This window comes from Pleuronectes platessa, chromosome 13, assembly GCF_947347685.1.
Source record: "Pleuronectes platessa chromosome 13, fPlePla1.1, whole genome shotgun sequence".
Taxonomy (NCBI): domain Eukaryota; kingdom Metazoa; phylum Chordata; class Actinopteri; order Pleuronectiformes; family Pleuronectidae; genus Pleuronectes; species Pleuronectes platessa.
The window spans coordinates 23,287,648-23,309,731 of record NC_070638.1 but is presented as its reverse complement, the minus strand read 5'-3'; the positions used below and the strand labels follow the sequence as shown (position 1 = coordinate 23,309,731).

The window sequence follows — 22,084 nt, the reverse complement described above, 5'->3', positions numbered from 1 at the left end:
CTAAGTGAATTTGACTGTGTTGTATTTGAAGGTATACAACACAGTCAAATCGTAATAACAAAGAAATCGTAATATCGAATCGCAATACCCACAGAATCGCAATACATATCGTATCGCCCCCTAAGTATCGTGATTGTATCGTATCGGGAGGTCCCTGCCGATTCCTGTCCCTATTTTACAGATGTTATTCCAACAACCTGTGTCCAGGGGGACGTGCATGTGAGAGGTCATATGATCTCTGCAGGCGTGTTAGACATCTTGGACGGAGATTAAAACTGATACAGAGCCAAAACACCTGTGAGCACAGAGAGTGTTTTAGTTTGGAAATGCCATAGTGGTATTGATGTAACTCTAAAGCAAGAACAGAGTGTGGGAATGAAAGAGGAAACATTCTCCCCATTCCAAGTCAAACTCAATGAAGTTGCATCGTTTTGATTTTGAAGGATCTGGAGCATCATGGATTTAAGATGAGATAAGATAAGATGATCGTCTATTAGTCCCACAATGGGACATTTGCAGTATTACAGCAGCAAGAGTCAAAAAGACATCAGCAGGTAATAAGTAACATGTAATATTTAAGTTGTGAGGAATATAGAAATATGGAAATATATGAATTTAAATAAACTAATGTGCAGTGTATAGACAGTAAAGATATGTGCAGTGTGATAATATAAACAATGAATGTATTGCACATGAACCATTGATATTGCACAGGCACATGAATCTGGCACAACTAAGAGTTTAAGTGTTAGAGTGCAGTCCATAAGGGGGGTGCATAGTTTTTACTGGCAGCAGAGCTGCTTGTACATTTGTTTCAGGTTTTACAGGTTTTATCATCCAGCATCTCAGGCTCCACCCTCTCCTGACACACCAGAGAAACCAGGAAACATCTGTTACTCCCGGAAGAGATGCAGGCTGAAAACCAGACGATCACATTCCCCTTCCAAACCAAACTAAACCAAATTACACCAAACGTCCTGAGGAGAGAAGATTAAAACTACAACCTGCCGACGCTCCACCCACTGACCGTGAGTTTAACAAACACCTCGACTCAGAGAGGAAGTAAAACCTCAGTGAAGTTTGTGGAGCTGTGACTGACTGACTGTCTCTTTTAAGCTTCACCTGGAGACTCGATGGCTTCCAGATCAGAAGAGGATCGCTGCTGTCCCATCTGCCACGATGTCTACAGAGATCCTGTTCTTCTGTCATGTAGCCATAGTTTCTGTAAAGACTGTGTGAAGAGCTGGTGGAAAGACAAAGAAGTAAAAGAGTGTCCACTTTGTAAGAGAAGGTCTTCAAAGGATGAACCACCTGTTAACCTGGCATTAAAGAACCTGTGTGAGACCTTTTTACAGGCGAGAGATCAGAGCTCTTCACATGCTCTCTGCAGTCTGCACTCAGAGAAACTAAGACTCTTCGGTCTGGACAATCAGCTACCAGTGTGTCTCGTCTGCAGAGATTCAGAAAAACACACCGACCACAGATTCAGCCCCATCGATGAAGCTGCACAACAACACAAGAAGCAGCTTCAGGAAACTCTGGAACCCTTGAAGAAGAAGTTACAGTGTTTTGAACGTGTTAAAGTAGAGTTTGAAAAGACAGCAGAACACATTAAGGTCCAGGCCGGACTCACAGAGACGCAGATCAAGGAGCAGTTTAAAAAGCTTCATCAGTTTCTGGAGGAGGAAGAGGCGGCCAGGATGACTGCACTGAGGGAGGAAGAGGAGCAGAAGAGTCGGATGATGAAGGACAAGATTGAGTCTCTGAGCAGAGACATAACGGCTCTTTCAGACACAATCAGAACCACAGAGGACAAACTGAGAGCTGAAGATGTCTCGTTCTTGCTCAACTACAAAGCTGCAGTGGAACGAGTCCAGCAGCGCCCCCTGCTGGATGATCCACAGCTGGCCTCAGGAGCTCTGATAAACGAGGCCAAACATCTGGGCAACCTGAGCTTCAACATCTGGAACAAGATGAAGGACACGGTCTCCTACAGTCCTGTGGTTCTTGACCCAAACTCTGCTCATCCAGGACTCGTCCTGTCGGAAGATTTGACCAGTTTGAGACGAGGAGAGAAACAGAAGCTTCCTGACAATCCAGAGAGGTTTGATCATTACTCCTTAGTCCTGGGATCTGAGGGTTTTAACTCTGGGACTCACAGCTGGGACGTCCTGGTTGGAGACAGTACAATCTGGTTACTGGGTGTGTCAGCAGAGCCTGTCCAGAGGAAGGGAAGAATCCAATCTCGATACTGGAGAATAGGGTTCCGTGAAGGTAAATACAAAGCAGAGTCAGCATCAGCATCATCTGTTCTCTCTGTGCAGAAGATCCAGAGGGTCAGAGTGAAACTGGATTGGAATAGAGGAGAACTGTCATTCTCTGATCCTGATACTAACAAACACATACACACATTTACACACACTTTCACTCAGAAGATGTTTCCATACTTTAACACTAGAGGTCACTTCAAACTGTTACCTGTGAATGTCTCTGTGACGCTGGATCAGAGCAGTTAGAGATACAGAGTTTATTCATGTTTATGTTTTCAAGAGAAATCTGCTGAATTTAAATGTTAAACTCGTTATTTTAAAGCTTTGTTTATTTCTCCTTTTACTTCTCACTCATTTTTATTTCTACTGTCGACTTTTCCCTAGTGTAAAAATATTTCATTATTTTCTGATAATTATCTTTGGTTTGTTTTTTATTGTTATGGAAAATGTTTTCTATCATTTAGATTTTGTGTGGATCCATGAAGTCGAACCAACTGATGAAGATCCACATAAAAACACATTTATCAATAACAGCTGATCATTGTTCACATTCAATACTTTATTTAAACTAAAACATGAGACATGAATCATGTTTAATCACATAAAGCCTGTTCACATATGAAATAATCCAACATATATGAACATTTGTCTGTTTGATTTGATGAAGCCAAAATTATTCTGTTTGTAAAAGTGTTTACTCAACAGCAGCCTAGTGATGTGACTTTAATATTGTGATAACAATAATAAAAACTATAAAACAGAAACAGAGTTCTGACCTGTTTTATGTTGAAATGTAAATATAACATCTGTCATTAGGTAAGATTTAACACTTGATAGTTTCAGGTTTTTGAAATTGACTTATACGTTTATTCATGAATTATTTTTTTTTTAAATGCTGGGACCTAATAGTTGTGAACAATAGTTGGGCCTACATGTGAAGCCAAGGCCTGCAACCACATGTCCTCTTTGTTCTTGAGACAAAGATGAGCTTTCAGAACTCAGTCTCCCAGGGTGTTTCAACTTCGCACCTAGGTGTGAACATGCCTCTGGACACAAATTTCAACCCCTATTGGTCACTTTGTGTCCCACGACCCATGAGTTCACCAGGACAATAAAAGCCCAGTTCCCTCTCTTTTCTACTGACCTCTGTAGGAGGAGTAGGTACCTCTCCCTGCATCAGCTCTTTTGACCTCCAAGCAGACCTGCCGGAAGCATACTGCTAAAACCTTACAAAAGGCAGGAACACAAGAGCCTGCTTAAGAACTCCAGCACAAGCAATTGGCCACAACATAAAATCTGACCAGCAGATGCACAACAACTGGAGCCACAAGCAGCAAGATCACTTCACTGGACTTTAAACAGCACCTCAAAAAGGACCTTTCCTCCGTTTCATGAAGTGGTAACATAACTGGGCTAATTACACTAGGCCTATGCACAGGACTGTTGAATTATCTTCATGTGATGTTTTATAAATTGGATTTGTGTTGTGATATTTGGTAATACGTTATTTGAAAGCTAATGTTAGTTATGTGATGCTCTTCACAGATAAGACTCTTTCTTTACATGCAACTAATTACTTCCTCTGACCCTGCACCAACACCTCACACTCTCCTGTCCCCAAACACACATATGTGATCTCAGCCCCATGGTCCCAACACTCAAGGCAGTCTTTGGTCTTCATAGTGGCCAGCCGCCTTTTTGAAAGCACACTTTTTTAAGTGTTAGAGCTTCTCCAGGGAGAAAGTAGGTAACAGGTCTTGTCCTGGAGGTACGAGATGCTGAACAGACTGGACTAACTGAGCTGCTCTACACTCTGTGGCATAATCCCATTGGTCATGAGCATCAATAAGTGCTTTCACAACTCTATTACATGACAGTGGGAGAGGATGAGACTGACTAGCATAGCCTTGTGTGGATCTCTTTGTCTGACAACACTGTACCATTAGACGAAAGGTATCTTGAACCCCATCTTCCCCAACTTCATCAGATTCAGTAGGTAGACTGTCATAACACTCTGTGATAAGCCTCTGACCAACTGTCCTAGCGAACGGGTCCCGACTGAGGGCATCAGCCTGACATTTATCTTGGGCCTTGTTCTTTAGTGAATTTATCGTTACCTCATAAGATCCCAGGCCTCTTAGTTTGGCCCGAAAGTTTGCCAATTTATACTTGAGAATAATCTACCACCTGTAACAACCATTGAACGACCCCTGCTCCCTCAGACAGGGATGTTTTTTCACAAGGGCTTCCGCTACATCATTCAGATCATTGTCAGTTGGGTAGGCTTTGTGTTTAATAATTTTTTCTGCCAGTTCTTCTAGAATGTGTGATTTCGGTGAGGGGCTCAAAAGAGTTCCCCTAGAACGGCACTCAGCTTTGGCCTTATCAATTTACAGTTCAGCCTGATGATGCTTTCTCTTTTTGTGTGTATAAAATGTGCTATTAATATTTGTCTTGAAAGGGTAATCAAGAAACACACAACTAACAGTCTCGTTACTTCAGAGATGTGTTCCAATATGAACAAAATAATCTCTCTCTGGAGAGGTTAATGCATTCACATAACTTATTTAGAAGTTACTGAACTGTGTAAATTGAGATGAATGTGCCTTATAGACATGGGGGTCTATAATGTCTTGAATGTGGAAAATTCACATACATGCAAAGATAATGTTTCCATGATGGTGATTTAGTTTATAATGTTTTAGTAAGTTGTACCTACTACTCTCCCTAGCAACACAATGTTTGCACTGCCACGTACACGTCACTGAAAGAAAGTAAAAACAAAATTAATTATATTGCATGCCAACTAGTTAACAGATAAACAATAATGTGACAAAAATATTAACTTACCATGTATTGTTGAGGAGGTGCGTAAAAATCTCAAAGCATGGGGACCCTGCTTTATTTTGTGATGTATTTCTGGTTTAAAAAGTTAAAACAGAATTAATATTTCTATTGTGAATGGGCTAAGTATTACAATAGCTATAATTACATAGACTGAAATGTGAAGAATGGTACTTACGTTCTTCATACTAGGTGCCATTGGTTGTTTTGTAGTTTCGCAAGTTAGTCTATTTTTAATCAATTGAAGAAAATTACTCTTATTGGCTCCATACATGACAGCAAAACACAGTAGAGCCTATATATGTTATTGTCCTTATGTACGTGAACTCAGTTCATTTCAGCAAATGTCAATTAACTACTATTTATTACTAACCATAAGTAGCTAAATAAATTCATATATCGGAACTACTTACCTTAATATCAAGGATGCCAAACGGACAGGTGAGAGTTCCGTTGCAGGTGCTGGTTAGTCGGTCAACGTCCACGAAATGTTCCACTCCCGCCTTTTCAGACTTTTTCAGTATCCGGTCGGAGAAGGGCATGCGCAATAGCTAACCACATCAGATTCATTGTTTTGAAGGACCTCATTCTCATGAGGTTGACATGAATGAATTATATTCATCAGAAGGTTCTTTAAGTCATGAAAATCATACAAGAACGAATCATGTAATGAACATTAACATGATTAATTAATTTAATGGAAACATAATTATAGTTAACTAATCAAACACATGACCAAGTGAATTATTCTTAGTGTACCATATACACTGCATGAAAAGAAGAATTTGTGGCAGTTAATGTTGCAGGAAACCAATGTCTTGCCGTTTTACAAGCCTGAAAATGTTGGGAGGTCACCCCCCTTCTCCTAAGCCTAGGGGAGGCTTTCACATACAAATGTCAATGTTCTGCGCTTTACAAACGCAAATCAGGATAGTTTCCCTCGGAGCAGATAACCCCTTTTTCTAAACTATCTGGAGTAAGTACACCAGGCTTAAAATAAATATAAAACCTGAAATTGTAAATTGATCTTAAGTAAGTAAGTGTGCTATGATTAATTACATTGTATACCACGAGCAAAATCAATGCTATGAAATTTTTTTTGAAACAATGCACATTATTTCAGCATTTTATTATTATCCAAAACACAATCCTAAATCTCAACCACCGTACAGTGGCATGATTACAGTCACTTTTTCAATTGTGCTGGCTAAATGCACAGTGGATATGCATTCAACTATGAGGGTAGAAACACAGAACAGCACGAATCAGGTAAGTACAATAACTTAAAACCAGATAGAATAAACGGGTCCTCAGTCACATACTCATCCCATATCAAATTTAAATTTAAAAGCTGTTTTAACCGCTGCTTTTAGATGAAAAGGACAGTTGTGAAGCTTTACTCTGAAGAATTGACGTCAGTCGTTTGCGTCATCACCTGATGTGCATGTCCAATCAGAGCCTCATGAATGCAGAGTGCGTCTGCCGCAGACATGAGAGGATCGTGTGAAGTGTGTTCCGTACGAGTGACTCTGTTTTCGGGATAAATAACTTGCTGAAGTCGACACGATACTGTTTCCCTGGAGGAGAAGATGAGTGCGTGGGAAAGCAAAGCTGCGGGCCCAGTGTGGAGGAGAAGACAGGCGCACAGTCCCTGAATTAAGGTGAGAACCAGCTAGAGAGCGAAGCCATTGCTAACTGCTAAGCTAACTCTCAGATTTGAAACACGTGTGAACCACTGTGGGATTAGCGCGACAGTTGCTAAAATTAGAATAAAGCATTGAGTTCTTTAGCGGAGCTAGTGCATGTTTAAATAGGTATTTACTAATTAAATCGAACAGTTTGTTCTAGGTAAGTTTTTTCAAAAACGTGACTTTTCTTGTTTTTTTATTTTTGTAGGAAGTTTGCGTCTCTTCACAGCTCTGATGAAAATGGCCGGCGGAGTGAGGGTATGAATAAAGATGTGCTGTGCTGTTTAAAATACATCCTCCAGCTTTACTTTATCTGATCTTTTTCGTCGTGTTTTCACAGCCGGATTCCTGTGCACAATGACTCACTGCACATTACGCTGAGACTAGCTGAAAGTCCGCATTTGCAGTGTGGAAAAACGACGCCATTGTACGTAAGTATCTGTTCAGGATTTATTTAGGGATTTTGCTGTGGATCTTCCAACGGTGATGCAGCAATGCTATTTCCGTTTATTAATAATAAACTCATATTACTCATGATGTTTTCCAGCTGCCTGTACTATGACTTACTAAGACCCTGAGCCAGTATGACGGAGCTTCCAGTTCATCCATACGGACCTTGCATCAGCATTGAGGAGTTCACGAGTCGGCAGAGAAGAAAGAGGGTAAGGTTAGATTCATTAAATCATTTTTCAGATACATGTGTGGATGTATGCTGTCATTGAACTGTGCTAATTGTACTGATTGTGTTTACAGCTGATTGAAGCGGGACAGATGAAATGGATCCATCCTTCCACAGCGAGGAGCTCACTGACCTGTGTGCCACACTTCAAATAAGACTAGAGGCTACACTGGATCTCACAGCTACACACCACAGACCTCTACACACTGGGGCAGATTCGGACAGAGTCCCACAAAGAACATATGACCCAGAGGCTGCAAAGAGACATTTCAAGCTTCACCTGATTAGCTTTTCACTGGCTAGGCTAGTTGTGTTTGTACAATATTTGTGCTGTATGTAAATAAAGTTTTGACTCAACATATACCTCGTTCATGTTTTTTCTTCCCTGTACAATATGTTCAAATATAACATCAAGCATCACATGAATGAATGTATAGTCTTAATTAACTGCATTGCTTTTGGTAAAGGCTTACTAATAAATAATGATTTATTATAAATATAAATTTTTATTATTAATATTGTGTGGGAGCCAAGGGGCAACATCCTGGGCTGAGCAATGAGGCCAATACGGAAGTGTAAAAAGCTGCAGTTCACTGGGTGGCCACTTGAGGCTGGCTCCAAGAAACAGAAAGTCTCATTGACTCCAATGTTAAAATGCCCAACTTTAGAGCAGAATTAAACCTGTTTCCAGCATGGTTCAACCTCTGGTTTTAGTCTCAATCGCGAGGTTCTTCATTCATGACAACTCTGAGGGGGGTGAATTTTTTTCTAACTCCCCCGTTTAAGCGATATTGAGGTTTAAAATTACGCATAATTAGGGGCGTGGTCTATTGATTGACACCTGGGCACAGGCTACGATGCGGGCACAGCTTGTCACTAGCCGCTCGTTAGCTCCCCTCAAGCCACCTGCTAGCTGCTCGGTCCACTCGTAGGTTCATGTCGGCGGATCCCCGTCGATGCACTCGACACAAACCATGGCTTGCTGTGCAGTTCATTGTGCTAACAGACCGTCTCACAGCTCTGTTGTCAAGTTCTTCCGGTGAGTGAAAATCGATTTTTATTTAATTCAATAATTAGAACCGTAGCAATAATTAGCAGGTAGCATTGCTCACCATGCATGGCTTGTTAGCTTATGTCGAGATTAAGCTAATGTTGTTTAAGCTTGTGTTCGCCGCATAGACTGTAGGTTCCTCTCTGAGCAGCACAGCCCGATGCGGTCCTCATGCTACATTATGGAGCCTGAATGCTAGACACAGTAAACCGGTGCGCATTCTAGACATAGTGGAGAAGTGTTTCAATGTAGAAATGGGGAGTTTTAGTTACAGCGATCAATGTTGGTACGTCACATAAAACTACTGCCCACATATGTAAGCCTGGTCACAGGAATGAAAGCTTAAATGATGCTATATTATCTCTTTAGCATGAGTTTTTTATCGAGACTAACCCTATTTGTTAATGTTAAGGCTATATACATCTGGCAAGGGTAGATGATGATAATAATAGTTATTATATTTATATATATTTGTTTCACTAGATGATGTGTCATCAGTGGTTTCAGTGAAATACTTTCCATCATTTACCGCTTTCAAACTCTATTAAACTTATCTCACTTGTGTGTTAGAAACGTGAATATGGCATGAAATAGTAACTATATGAATATGAAATAACTTCAACAAATAGGCCCATAATAACACAAAAAGAGGCAATGCACAGATGGATTATGTGAACTGGGATATCTAAAAAGACTGAAGTTATTGACATTTTATTGTTTGCATATACATAAGTATGAAGATGGTAACCTGACAGATATTGTTTTTTACCTATTTTTTTGTACGTGTAGTTTCCATCTAGGTGATCCTGAGAGGCTAGACCTGTGGGTGATCAACATGAAGAGACAGAACTGGATTCTGAGTCTCTGCAGTCAACACTTAAGAGACATCACTTGAGCATTGACAAAAGGGTACACAGAAATGTTTTAATAACTTCTGAGTTATCAAGCAACTTGATTGTTACATGGCAACTACAATTTTAGCATGAACTGTGTATTGTACATTTCTAGCCTGAAGGACTCAGCTGTGCTGACGGTGTTGTCTCTTATGGGGAATTAGAAAAATAAAGCACTGGGTTTTTATCTAAAGTGTATCAAATCAGATTGTAAAAGATAATAATTTTTTTAACCAACCATAATGAAGATAGAAATTAAATCTATTATCCATGACACATAGCAATGATTGCCAACTCTAAACAGTTGCAGGCCATCTTTAGTTGAGGGAGAAAACGTGAAGTGTTGGGCCGTTGAAGCTTGTGCAGGTCGTCCTCGTGTTGACCAGCCTGAAGCTGCCGATCTCCACCATGTTGCTGCTGAGGACAGATCCGGTGCTGCAGTGCTTCATCTGATGAAAAGAAGAAACTCACTATAAAATAATGTTTTGTGTTGTGTTTGTTCCAGCAAAGACTGGTTCTTACAGTTTATTCTGTGTTCATCACCACAGATTTCAGACAGAACCAATGTACTGGGCTCTGGGTTTGTACCCTCATAGTTGAATGCACATATTGTAAGTAAGTCTGGATCAAAGTGTCAGCCAAATGAAATGTAATGTACTGAAAGAAATAAAAACTTAGTACAAATGGATAAAATGTATTTCTACCTCATCTGTAATATTCAAGGTGATAATCTCCCACAGAGCTGTTGATAACAGTCCACATCAAGTCTCTCCACTTCCCTCTGTGGAAAAATAATTATATAATTAATGAGAACTGTTTACAACACTGGTGTGTGGAGATTATAATCTTATCTAATCTGTCCAATTCACTCTAAAATTCCATAAAGACTAAATAAACTAGATGGGAATGGAGAATATACCAGCCTGTATCAACACATTTGTGAAACATAGTTACTATCACATGCAGCTTACACATGTAGTGTATTGATATTAACTTATTAAAATCAAGTCACAACCAAACACAACTCTGTAGTTAACTTGCTTCAATCTTTCGATTAGATGAGTTAAATAAACGGTAATTTTTATAACGATTACATATTAAAAACCACTTGAGGCATGTAAGCATATGATTATGATAGATAAAGCAATAGGTTTTGTTGTTGTAGTTTCAAGGTAACTTACCTCTAGTGAGTTCGTAAAGATCGCGACCAGCCGGACCAGCTACAGCACAGCGCTAACCGGTTAGCAGCGTCGGGTAGCATGTAGCCTAGCTCCTTAGCCCTGAGCTAACCTGGAAACGCTGAGCTCCGCGAGCATCGCTCGGCTGTCAGTCTTCACTCGCGCTCCTCATCCTTGCCCATTGATTCGTTAGACAGGAACGAGGAGGAGTAAGCACCGGCAAGATGGCGCTGGGGGAACGCCTCCTACTAGCCTCATTCTCACTCTGCAGAAACCAATGGGTGACGTCACGGACCCTCCGTCCATCTATATATACAGTCTATGGTGGGAGCACGTGTCTGCTGCAATGATCCAGGGTGACCAATGGCAACACTTCTACCAGCCAAATCACGAGTGACTTTCCGGGTTGGTTTCCTCCAATGGGGAATCGAGAGAGGCTCAGCAGCGGCTTCGCCCTGAGTCATATGCTAATTAGATAACACCTTCGCTCCGCGACCTCCCCCCGCTGCTCTCCCCCTTTGTTCTCCAGACCCCCTCTCCAAGGTACGTATACTCCGCTTCCCTTAGGTTAATGTCGCGGAAGAACGCGGTGCTAACGTACTGTAAATAGGCACTAACTTCAGGGGATCAGGTAACTTCCATAAGATTTCCCATGACACTAATTCTGCTTTTTGCCTAGTGATAGGGGCTCCATCTGTGGTTATTGAAACCACTTGTTTTGTCTCTATTCCTCTCTTTGTTAACATCTCCTTTATGGCCAGGTAGATGTCTTCTCCTCTTGTACTTGTCTGAAGGGGAGTGACACAACCACATGTTTAACTGTTATTAAAACATGTCCTTTATATAGTCTCGGTCTGTGCAATGCTTAATAACAGAACAACAAAAAACAACTACCTAAGATATTTAGTCAGGAAGTGGCAGTATTCTTTCGACGTTAAGCGCTGTTGCTAACACCTACAAGAGAAAATACATAAAAACTAGAGCTGTGAAATGATTACAATTTTTAATCAAATTAATCAAAGGTTTCTATGGATTAATCATGATTAATCACATTACCGATTTTCTCGGAATATTTTTGTGAAAACAAGATTTATGACATTTAACTTTTCTTCAGCAGTTGTAATTGCTTTTCCATATGGGACATTAATATAATCTTCATCCTAAACAGAATTCGGGCTCCTCAGCCATTGTGTAGTTGAATAAAACTTTTTTTTTTTTTTTTTAAATCAAACAGAAATTATTTGAGCTTTTTTGTCACAACCATTAACCACACCATGATACAATCTAATGCCTCTAAAGGCCCTCTTAGCTACTCGGTCTTTAGCCAGTTGGTGAGGCAAACTAACTTGTTCAAATTCTCTGACAGTAAAGCTGACCGCTTCTTTTGCACAATGTGTCCTGCGAGTGAGTCTGGTTTGGCGCATTCCACTTGAACGCCCCTCGCCGACCAACACATGCTTCGCGTTGCAGTGGTTAGGCGGGTATTGCTACGGTGAAACGATAACGTCTTCTCGCAGAGTGTGCATATCACCTTGGTTTTACTGAATGTTCGATCTTTGTTTTTTTGGAACACGATCTTCCCGTCCAGAAGGTCCTCAGGTTCATCAGAATTATCCATGTTGTTTGTTTGTTTGAATGGCAGCTGCCGTCTGACTGCATTAGAGCGGCGACTAGTGCAGAGGCGGCGGAATTGGAAGGTCCTTCTGCGCATGCATTAAATGCGTTAAAAAAAAACACAAATTAATCCTGTAATTTAATCATAACGCGTTAACTTTCACAGCTCTAATAAAAACGTAACTGTTAACGGTAACAAGATCATACCAATATCATTTTCAAAATCTTCAAACTATAATAATTTCAAACTTACATCTACTTGCAACATTTATACCTGCTAGAACAAAACATTTTTAAAAAATTGTATTGTTAGGGTTTGTGGTGGTGTTCGGACACCAAAGCAGACACGGAGGAGCAGGTAGTGAAAAAAAGGTAACAGTTTATTGACTGTGTAGGCAGGTACAGGCTGGAGCGGCAGGGTGCAGGCTGGCTAGAGGATCCACGAAGAGGCGAGGAAGACAGCCGAGCGAAGAGGCACACGGAGATTCTGTGTGGAGCAAGTAAGAAGCAGGAATTAGTCCACAATACGAAACAAGACGTGACGGTCGAGAGCAGCAGCGAAACAACTACCATGATATATGGAATAATCTGGCGCCGGCTTGTTGAGCGGACCAGATCTTTATAGTGGGGATGATTAGGATTGAGTGCAGGTGCGCCTCGTCCGCTGCAGGGAACCATCCACGCCCCCTGCCGCTCACAGCACCTGCAAAGGGAAACAGAGAAGGGGAGGAGGAGAGACGAAAACAACAACAAACAACTACACAAATCCTCACAGGTATGGCAGTGTATCAGCTGTTTTTTCTCACAGAGGATCAGTGATTGGCAGGAAAAGATAGCAGGTCATCCCTACTATAAAACAATGAAATTTAAAACTTTCAGTAAAATAATTCCTTGTTCCGTGTGCCTCTTCATTACCTACCTAAATGTGACAAATTAGCATGCTTAGTGTATCATCCTCACTGTTGGCTTACTCTATAATTTTGAAAGGTGTCGACCTGACTATGTAATCTGCCTTGAGAAGATTTGTTATGATAGTTTTTATTTGGCACTATGCAAATAAATTTAATTATTTATTATGGAATATGCTATATTTTGGCCCTATGAAACGTTAAGCTGGCATGCCTTTCTCAACATCAGCTGGGATTTGCTCCAGCTTCCCCCATGACTCTAAAATGATAAGCGGTGTACACAATGGATGGATGGATGAGTGGATACACAACCAAATAGACCCGATCATATGCTTTTGGGGCCAGCTGATTCACACTCCCTAATTGTAAAGCATAAACTGATGGTGACATCATCACACTGACAATAGAAATGGGTTGCATTTGGCCATGAAAAAAAAGTTGTTGCCCAGCTGCAGCATTCAGCCCTTAGGGTCTCGTCACAGAGGACCAGCTCCAAACTCAGCTCCCGTCACCCCTGGGGTCAGTCCCAGAGGTGAGCTGTGTGGCAAGATGCGTTGAAGCTCAGCGCCGACCCACCTAGAGACATCTGTGAAGTCCAAGAGAGAGAAACTAGTTTTCAATGAAAGGAGTGGGGTTTTATATATATACTTCTTCTGTCAAGCTCCATCTGCCCTCAAGTCTATTCTGCTGCTTTCCCCGGCAGATTGCCTCAAGCAAGCCAACAGACAAATTGTTGCACAATAAGCTTACCAATGTACATCTTGAAATTTAGAATTTAACTTTGACCCATAAAGTGGCTGAAAATACAAACCTATGTATATTTCAACTGTAATGGAGCAGAATAAGTAAAAAGTTGAACTTGTTAAATGAATGTCCTGACTAGAGGGTATTTCTTGACCAGGTCTGAATATTATTTACATAGATATCTGATGATATTAATAACTGCAGGACAGAGACATTTAACACCATCACATAAGAAGACATCCCTCCTATAGGACAACATAGTAAAATTGTTTATTAACAACTAAACTGTTTGACTCAATGATTGTCAAATGAGGGTACTGTCTGTGGTTTAGGCAACGAAAAAATACTTTTATGATATTGAATGATGGTAGTTTCGTTAAAGGTTGATAAAGGTTGTTTTTTAACATCAGTAAACTTTTTATGGATTATACCAGATCAGGATCTTTCCATAACATCAATCAATTGCAGTGACAGTCTAAAGAGAACCATGAATTGGTTACATAAAGCAATAGACTAATTAAACAAAAAAAATATAATTCAATTGTAATTTAATTTGCCATTTTCTGTTGCATTGTCTTGGGAGACAGGTTTGCTCCCACCAGCATGAGTCATATAAATTAGGAGAGACTATATTTGTAATTAAAAACTGATTTGAAATCACATGCACATCAGGGAAAGTTAAAGAGCTGAGGGGATTGTGAGATTGAAGAATGAAGTCTACACACATGTGTTGCATTACAGCTGCAAACACAAGGCAAGTCAGGAACAGGGTGTGTAAAGACAAAACAGAAAAAGACTGAGGTTTCTGCAACAAAAAGATCCAGCAAACAAGCATGGGAAAAAGTCTGGCAGGCAGCGATAAGAAGAAGGATTTATAAGAGCAAGGTATAACTGATCAGGCAGATCAAAGGCCATTTCCCTAAATCAGCCCTGCAAGCCCCTCGCAAACTGTGGGACAGTATAATATGTACTGTTAAGCAGTTTTCAGGCATAAACTCCAGATGATTTCAGCAGGATTCTGGTCCGGACTTTCTCTGGAGTTTGCCTTTCACACATGAACAACGCAGCAGGAGACTCTCCGGTCAGACTTGTTTACAACAACATAGTAGTGTTCAGGTGAGGAGTGGTGCCGGAAGCCAGGGCAGCATGTAATGAATTAATGCTGCAGCATAGATAACGTTTTGTTCTTATTTACAGAACATTGACATCAGCATCAGCTTTTAACACCAAAAGCTTTCTTTTCATCTTTGTTGGTGCGGTGAATCCTTTGGAGGATCTGCTACTGGGTTCTCTCATCAGCTCATTCGGACATTATCCTGTGTCTTTATAGGGTTAGGTTTAGAGACTCCATGAATAACTGCATGCCCAGAACTACGCAAATAATCATCATGGCAATATGCCCTTTTTTATGCTGAATGTTATTTCTCTTGTATTTGCTTTGTAAACTCCGTTTATGCTTTTTATGCTATATAAATAAAGTTTATTATTATTATTGTTAATTATTATTATGAAAAAGTTAATGTGTTTTTGAGATTGTCAAAAGTAATCACTTAAGATAATAAAGGAAAGAGCAAAGCTGCTCACAAAAGAAACACATTCAAAATATAAAAACTCCCATTTTTGACCACTATAAAATCAGATAGCAGTTTATTAATGGTTATAAAGCATTATACCATTAAAATAAAAATACCAAGCATTAGTATTCATCATCTGTTTTTTTTTACTGAAAGAAAATTTGCAGCAAAGTGAAACCACGAACCAATCCAAGCGAATGATATTTGGATACTCTAAAGTATAAAGTTGGAATGGCAATTGTAAAGTTCCTCTGCTGGCATTGATTTAACTCCAGAAAAACGTCCTCTCCACAGAAATATATATATTTAGAAGTTTTTTACTGTTAAAATAATCCATTAAATGCTTTAACATGTCTTTGATGTTAATATATACTGTTGGTTATTTTAGTATTCAAGAATGAATATGCAGATTACTTCTGCCTTTTTCCATCTGCTGCTCAACTGCAGCTTTGGCTCTGCTCATCACTACAACCTCTGCTTGTTTTCTGTTTTGCTACTGTAACTAAATGGTCTGTGTTTATATTTAGCTTTCAGCCAGAGCACTTTACAGTGCAGATTTAAGACACACACACACACACACACACAGCATCTATGTGCAACACTTTTTTTTTATCATACATGACTGACTCACAGCCATCAGGATCAATTTGGGTTCAGTATCTCATAAAAGGCAACTTGGGCATGTGGGGGAGACAGGGATCAAAACCAGACTCTTTGGTTAGTGTTCTGGGATCGGATTTATAAAGGATTGCGTAGGATTCCTACTCAAAGTGTGCGTACGCACAAAAGCCGGAAATGGCATTGGCCAAAGCTAATTCCGATTTATAAAACCGTGCGTACGCACACCTGAACGCAATGTTCACAGTCCACTTGGAAACATTCGTACGTGGATCTGCCTCCAAATCCGCCCTCCACACGCCCACCGTCAACCATGAATGGTCAATGCAAAGCACGGCACGAACATTAAATGATGCCGCTGACCAATGGGTTTCCACGTGAGTCCTGACGGAGGCACGGCATCAAGCGATGTGAAGAGGAAGTGAAACTTTCTGACACTGACATCGAGGTGTTTGTTAGTGAGGTGGAGGTGAAGAGCGACTTTATGGGACAGCTGTGATGTCACTTATAAAGAAAATACACTGACACTCTGCTGCTGCTGTGGATAACACAATGTGTGAGATTAGAAATCGCTGAACCCTCGCTTCCTCCTCATCCTTCCATTCGCATGCACACATCACGCAGATCCCCGCACCACTGTCACGACAGTATTTATTTATTTAGAGAATCGGACCGATTCCCCCACATCTGTGGATCCTTACCTCCACTGGGATACTTTTTGGAAAGTGTCTTAATTTCTTATAAGTGATCTCCTGTGCGCTCTGTGCGCTCTGTGCTCCGTGCGCTCTGTGGCACGGCCACGTTCACTGCAGTGAAAAGAAGTACTGAAGATATTATAGAAGATATTATTAAAAACTATTAATGACTCGGCTCTGTAACTCCACTGTTAAATAGAATATGAAGGTAATTTGCTGTAAGTTTTTTAATATATTTTTTAATTAAAAGGCTCGGGTGGAGCAGATATGTCGCGCGAGCAAAACTAAGATGTTGGTTTTAATGTAAATGATGAATTGGATCAATAATCTGCTTCAATTCAACACCTCATGTCTGCATCGCCACTTTCCCTTCTCCAAAACGTTCGTACACATGGGTCAGAGTTTGCTTAGAAATACGCAAATTATCCCGTAAAGTTTGTTTTTATAAATCCCAACTTTGGCGTGAGCAGTGGCGTACGCACGTTTCAGGGCCCGTTTTGTGCGTACGCAACGATTATAAATCCGACCCCTGTTCTGTTCCTGTTCCCCCTTCTGAGCCAGAGATGCCCCGATGACATGTGATTAATACAGGCATGTTGAATCCTTAATTATTTGTATATATTTATATGTGCATATTTTAAAACTAATAACATATCGTTAACATTTGATAAACCTTGATACTGATCACGAGCTCAACTTATACAATACAGTTTTTTTCAATTTCATAAACACTAAAATCCAAAGTATTACACATTTATCAAAACCTTACACTCAAGGAGCAAAATATCGGTCCGGATCTGCACCACTATAAGCACAATGTCAGCTTCACACTTTTTGCAAAACAATACACACAGTGATCACTGAACACACTTGGATACATTAGACAAAGAACTATATCATGAGGTCACTTCCTTGCAATTCCAAAGCACTGACTGTCAAATGACCCCCCCCCCCCCCCCCCCATGAGCCAATTGTTTGTTTAATTGTAGACACATCAGGTTAAAGGACTATAAAAATGCAGCAGGTGAGTTTACCTGTCTTCAACCAAAATGGAAGGAGTCAGAAGAAGAGTGAGGGTGAGAAGGGGAATCCAAGGATGAGGAGAAGGCTGCGGCTGCAGCATGACTATATGGAGGTATGTATTGTTCACTTGCACCTTGATGTTACATACTGCACATGTAACCTTTATAATGCAAATGTACTGTACACCAGATCTATGCTGAACTACACAATCTTGTCTTTCACTGTATTTCAGAGACTTTTACAGATGAATCCTGCATGAATTCATATACATAGATGAGGCAGGGTTCAACCTGCCAAAAGCAAGAAGGAGGCAGAAATATCGTGCCGTGGGGGTAACATCACCCTTTGCGCTGCCATTACACAGAATGGGGTCCTCTTCCGTCACGCCAATATGGGCCCTTACAACACACCTCACATTCTCTGAATGATTGCACAACATTGTCAAAGCAGTAAACCCCATGCAGATGCAACACATTGTGATCTGGGACAATTTGTCATTCTACTGTAGTAGCATGAAAACTGGGACATGTTTTTTTGTGATTCTCCATTTTGACATGTTGACTGATTTGAGTATATGGAGAGATATAAATTATATTTACATCAGTCTGCTGCATTGTTCTTGTGTAGAGTTTGGTGAATTTAGTGTTTTTCTCGATTGGATTGCTTAAGCACGATTTTAAAAACAGGGCCCAGATTTCTTCAAAACACTACACACAGTTAGCACAATCACACACCCAATTAGAAGAGCACCTCAGATCCTTTGCAAAATGAAACACTCTTGTAAAAAACAGTTACACACTGCTGTTGCTAACCTAAAACCCTTTTAGCAATTCTACTTCTCAGTGTATTGTAAGTGAAGTACACAGAGAAAGTGCAGATATACAATACATTCACCAAAAACTACACAAGAATAATGCTGCAGACTGATGAAAATAAAATTTATATCTCTCTTTATACCCGAATCAGTCAACATGTCAACATGGAGAATCACAACAAAACATGTCCCAGTTTTCATACTACTACAGTAATGTGCATAATACTGTAAGCTCAGCAAATATCAGACAAAGATAAAACCCTGTATCCAGTACAGGTTACAATGAACGTAAAAAAAAAAGAACAAAAAAGAACAGAAACAAACTGAAAATACGGTACAGAAATTACTAGACATTATGTCTTCGCCTAGCTGGATCTGACCAGAGAATGTCTGTGTCTGTGAAGTATGAAGCTGTGTGTGTCTGAACCTGTCATGATATTTATTTCTTAGAACACTTAGTAAGAGGTAGGAAAGGGGTGTGTTGTTTACACAGCATCCTAATGTTGAGATAACATGAGGCTCTCAGTCACTGTGTTACTTTGTCTTTCTCTGCAGTACTTTCAATAAAATGACAATACTCATTTTTTCTCCAGACATTTTGTCCTGATATACAAAAGAAACTGCATAAAAATGCACCGGCCGTAAAGGTTGAAGACAACATCCACCTTGAGTCTACGCCTCACCACAAAGGGAGACTGATAAAATGTGAACCTGTGTGGGAGTACAAGTTCAAGGAAATGAGACGTAACTCTGTCTGGCGTGATGAACAACTGAATCATAACAGCATAAAGGTTGTGTTTACTCCCATCCCTGACTGTGTGCACAGCAAAGCACAATAACTAGCTGAGAGAGTTCGCCCATTGGGATGTCACTGTGTCTGTGGGGGACAGAGACAGGCCTCTTCGGGTCGGTAAAGAGCCACACAAAGTACAAGTAAAGAGCAAGACAAGTGAGAGTTGGACATGGACATACAGAGACATTTTGAGAGACAGATATGGAGGAAAGGGAAGTGAGTATTTAGTAAAAAAGAAAGGAGGAAATTGTTTTCTAGCATGAGAGAAGATCAAAGTAGCACTGTGGCCTTAAATGACACTCAACTCAATTGGCACTGAGAGGCAGGGGTTAATGTGACTCAATGCAGGAAATAACAACATGATGACACGTTTTGATTGACAGCTGAGATTGACGAGCATGTGTACCACTGCAATATTGCGATTTTAATCAATTATTTCTAAATAATTACTCAGTAAATTCCACAGACTACGAGGAAGTGATATGTGTCCTCTATCTAAGAAACTAATATTTAAATTTGTTTCTACAATACTGTGATGCCAATCTCCACTTCCCTTCAATAATATCTATTTAGTTTATTAACTTTGGCAAGAAGGTAGCGTTTTCATTGATGTTTATTTGCGTTAGCAGGATTATGTTAAAACTACTGAAATAATATTTTTGAAGTTTGGTCAAATCCCATCGCTCTTATTATTATTGCTGTAGTTGAATCCAACTGGTCAGCGCTATAAACATCCCTGGTTATGTGTTGTATGTGAACACAGTGCAGAGTCTTCAATACACTCAAAGCCTTGGGAAAAAAACGGACAATCCCAATATTGTTGCTAAGTAACAGGTGGTGGCACTCTTCTTCATTAGACCTGTAAAGAAATACAGGCATGGGTAACAGTCTGTCATTGGTTCGGCGTCGACACACACAAGCTGATTGATAAAGTCCCAAAGCACAGTATGACATAAAGGTAACATCCTTTTAGCACCCAAAAGTGCAGCACCCCAGGTTTTGTCAGCCTTTGCCTAAAGAAACATTGAGTGAAAGTTGTCCTCTCGTCAACAGATCTTAATAACCACTGATATAAAGCTCTGGCTCATTATGTCCAAATACAAGTGTCACAATAAGTTGCAGAAAAAGAGACAAAAATATAGCTGTAAATCAGTTATTATATTCAATCATTAGACTGTGTATTTATTTATTTAGTTTAGCTCTATTCAAATTGATTGCTTCCGCTAATGTGCATCACAACCTGAAAAGCAAGCTTTCTCTGTTTCCATCTCTCGGTCTCCTCATACAATTTTCGTTGGATGAAGTAACAAGCTGACTTCTCCAGGCACCATTACTCCACTGGGATGGTGGAACAAATATATGTGTTTAATAAATGGTGTAAGATTATTGTCCTGGGACCCAGTAACTAACTGACATGTAGCCAGTTTTGGCCAGGGATAGCTGCAATTGTGAGGATGATTGTGACTGTGACTTATTTACCAACTTATTCATTCAAGTTGTTCCATATAATTAAGCTAACGGTTTCAGAGAATGGAAGTTTGAATTTGAGCGTACCACTTTAGACTTTGCAGCACTTTTTAAGCTGGATATTCATCATTGCTTCTATACTAATGACCACATCCCAATGTTCATTGTTTTGTGTTAACTGTTCTTTAGTAGGTTGCATGTTTAGAGACATGATTCTATTGCACGGTTCCCACAGTGGCAGTCCTGCATTCTGAGATCAAAGCTGTGTTTGGAAGTGCTGTTGCTTCTACATCCAATGAATTGAATTTTTTATTAATGTAAACTATGTAACCCTAACCTAAACCTTATTCTAGCCCTAACCCTAAAACCAAATCTTAACCCACAAACAGTCCTGTCAGTGTGAGGACGTGACAAAATGTCCTCAATCCATAGGTTGTAGGCTCAAAGTGGTCCTCACAGAGATATCTGTACAAGAGCATACACAGACACAAACAGACACACACGCTCACACAAATACAAACACATGCATTATTTCTTGTAACATTTACACACCATCTTTCCCTGATCCTGACACACACACACACACACACGCACACACACACACACACACACACACACACACACACACACACACACACACACACACACATACATTCCGTTTAAGCCCACCGTGTGTGAGGGATTAGGTTGTGTATCTCTAAAGGAGCATGCCATACCATCTGTGCAGGGGCGGACACACAGACCCCCCCCACACACACACACACTCATTTGCATTGTTGAGGCTATACTCACAAATAGTATACCACCCTAATTGATTTGCAGTGAAGACAAAACAACAACAAAATGTATGCATGTTATGGTCATGGTTGCATGCTAAATTTTATACGTTACTGTACATGTATATATGTAATGAAAAGTGCTCTCTCTCTCTCTCTCTCTCTCTCTCTCTCTCTCTCTCTCTCTCTCTCTCTCTAACACGCACACACATCAGCAGGGACTGTAATAGGACTTGTGAGCTGCAGGCTGCTTCTAATTCATTTGTGCTGATGGAGGAGAGAGTGTATTTGATTTACTAATGCCTTTCAGAGATATATAATGCTTCTGCCAGCAACAGCAACCTACTGTACTATGGAATGACTAAATATGTAGTGTATCACATATGATGGATGGCTTGCTTCTGTGCTTGACTTTGTTTGTGTATGTGTATTTGTATCAATCAAATCAACTGTTT

The 22,084-nt window shown here is 40.2% G+C and overlaps 1 protein-coding gene and 2 long non-coding RNA genes across 4 annotated transcripts; 2 read left to right on the top strand and 1 right to left on the bottom strand.

The window, feature by feature from the left end:
• The first annotated feature begins 885 nt into the window (after positions 1-885).
• Positions 886-3,034, top strand: LOC128454534 (nuclear factor 7, brain). The gene is made up of 2 exons (XM_053437953.1): positions 886-1,028; positions 1,117-3,034. The coding sequence occupies exon 2, from the start codon at positions 1,134-1,136 to the stop codon at positions 2,514-2,516; it is 1,383 nt and encodes a 460-aa protein (XP_053293928.1). The 5' UTR covers positions 886-1,028; positions 1,117-1,133; the 3' UTR covers positions 2,517-3,034.
• A 3,563-nt stretch (positions 3,035-6,597) lies between these two features.
• Positions 6,598-7,840, top strand: LOC128454885 (uncharacterized). Of its 2 annotated transcripts, none has more exons than XR_008341653.1 (5): positions 6,598-6,775; positions 7,011-7,060; positions 7,143-7,233; positions 7,350-7,464; positions 7,556-7,840. It is a non-coding gene; the product is annotated as an uncharacterized LOC128454885 (long non-coding RNA). The 2 variants fall into 2 exon arrangements; XR_008341654.1 differs by having other exon boundaries at positions 7,350-7,469.
• A 1,735-nt stretch (positions 7,841-9,575) lies between these two features.
• On the bottom strand, positions 9,576-10,887 carry LOC128454940 (uncharacterized). The gene is made up of 3 exons (XR_008341661.1): positions 10,607-10,887; positions 10,130-10,206; positions 9,576-9,874 (listed from the first exon to the last, which is right to left on the bottom strand). It is a non-coding gene; the product is annotated as an uncharacterized LOC128454940 (long non-coding RNA).
• Positions 10,888-22,084: the final 11,197 nt, after the last annotated feature.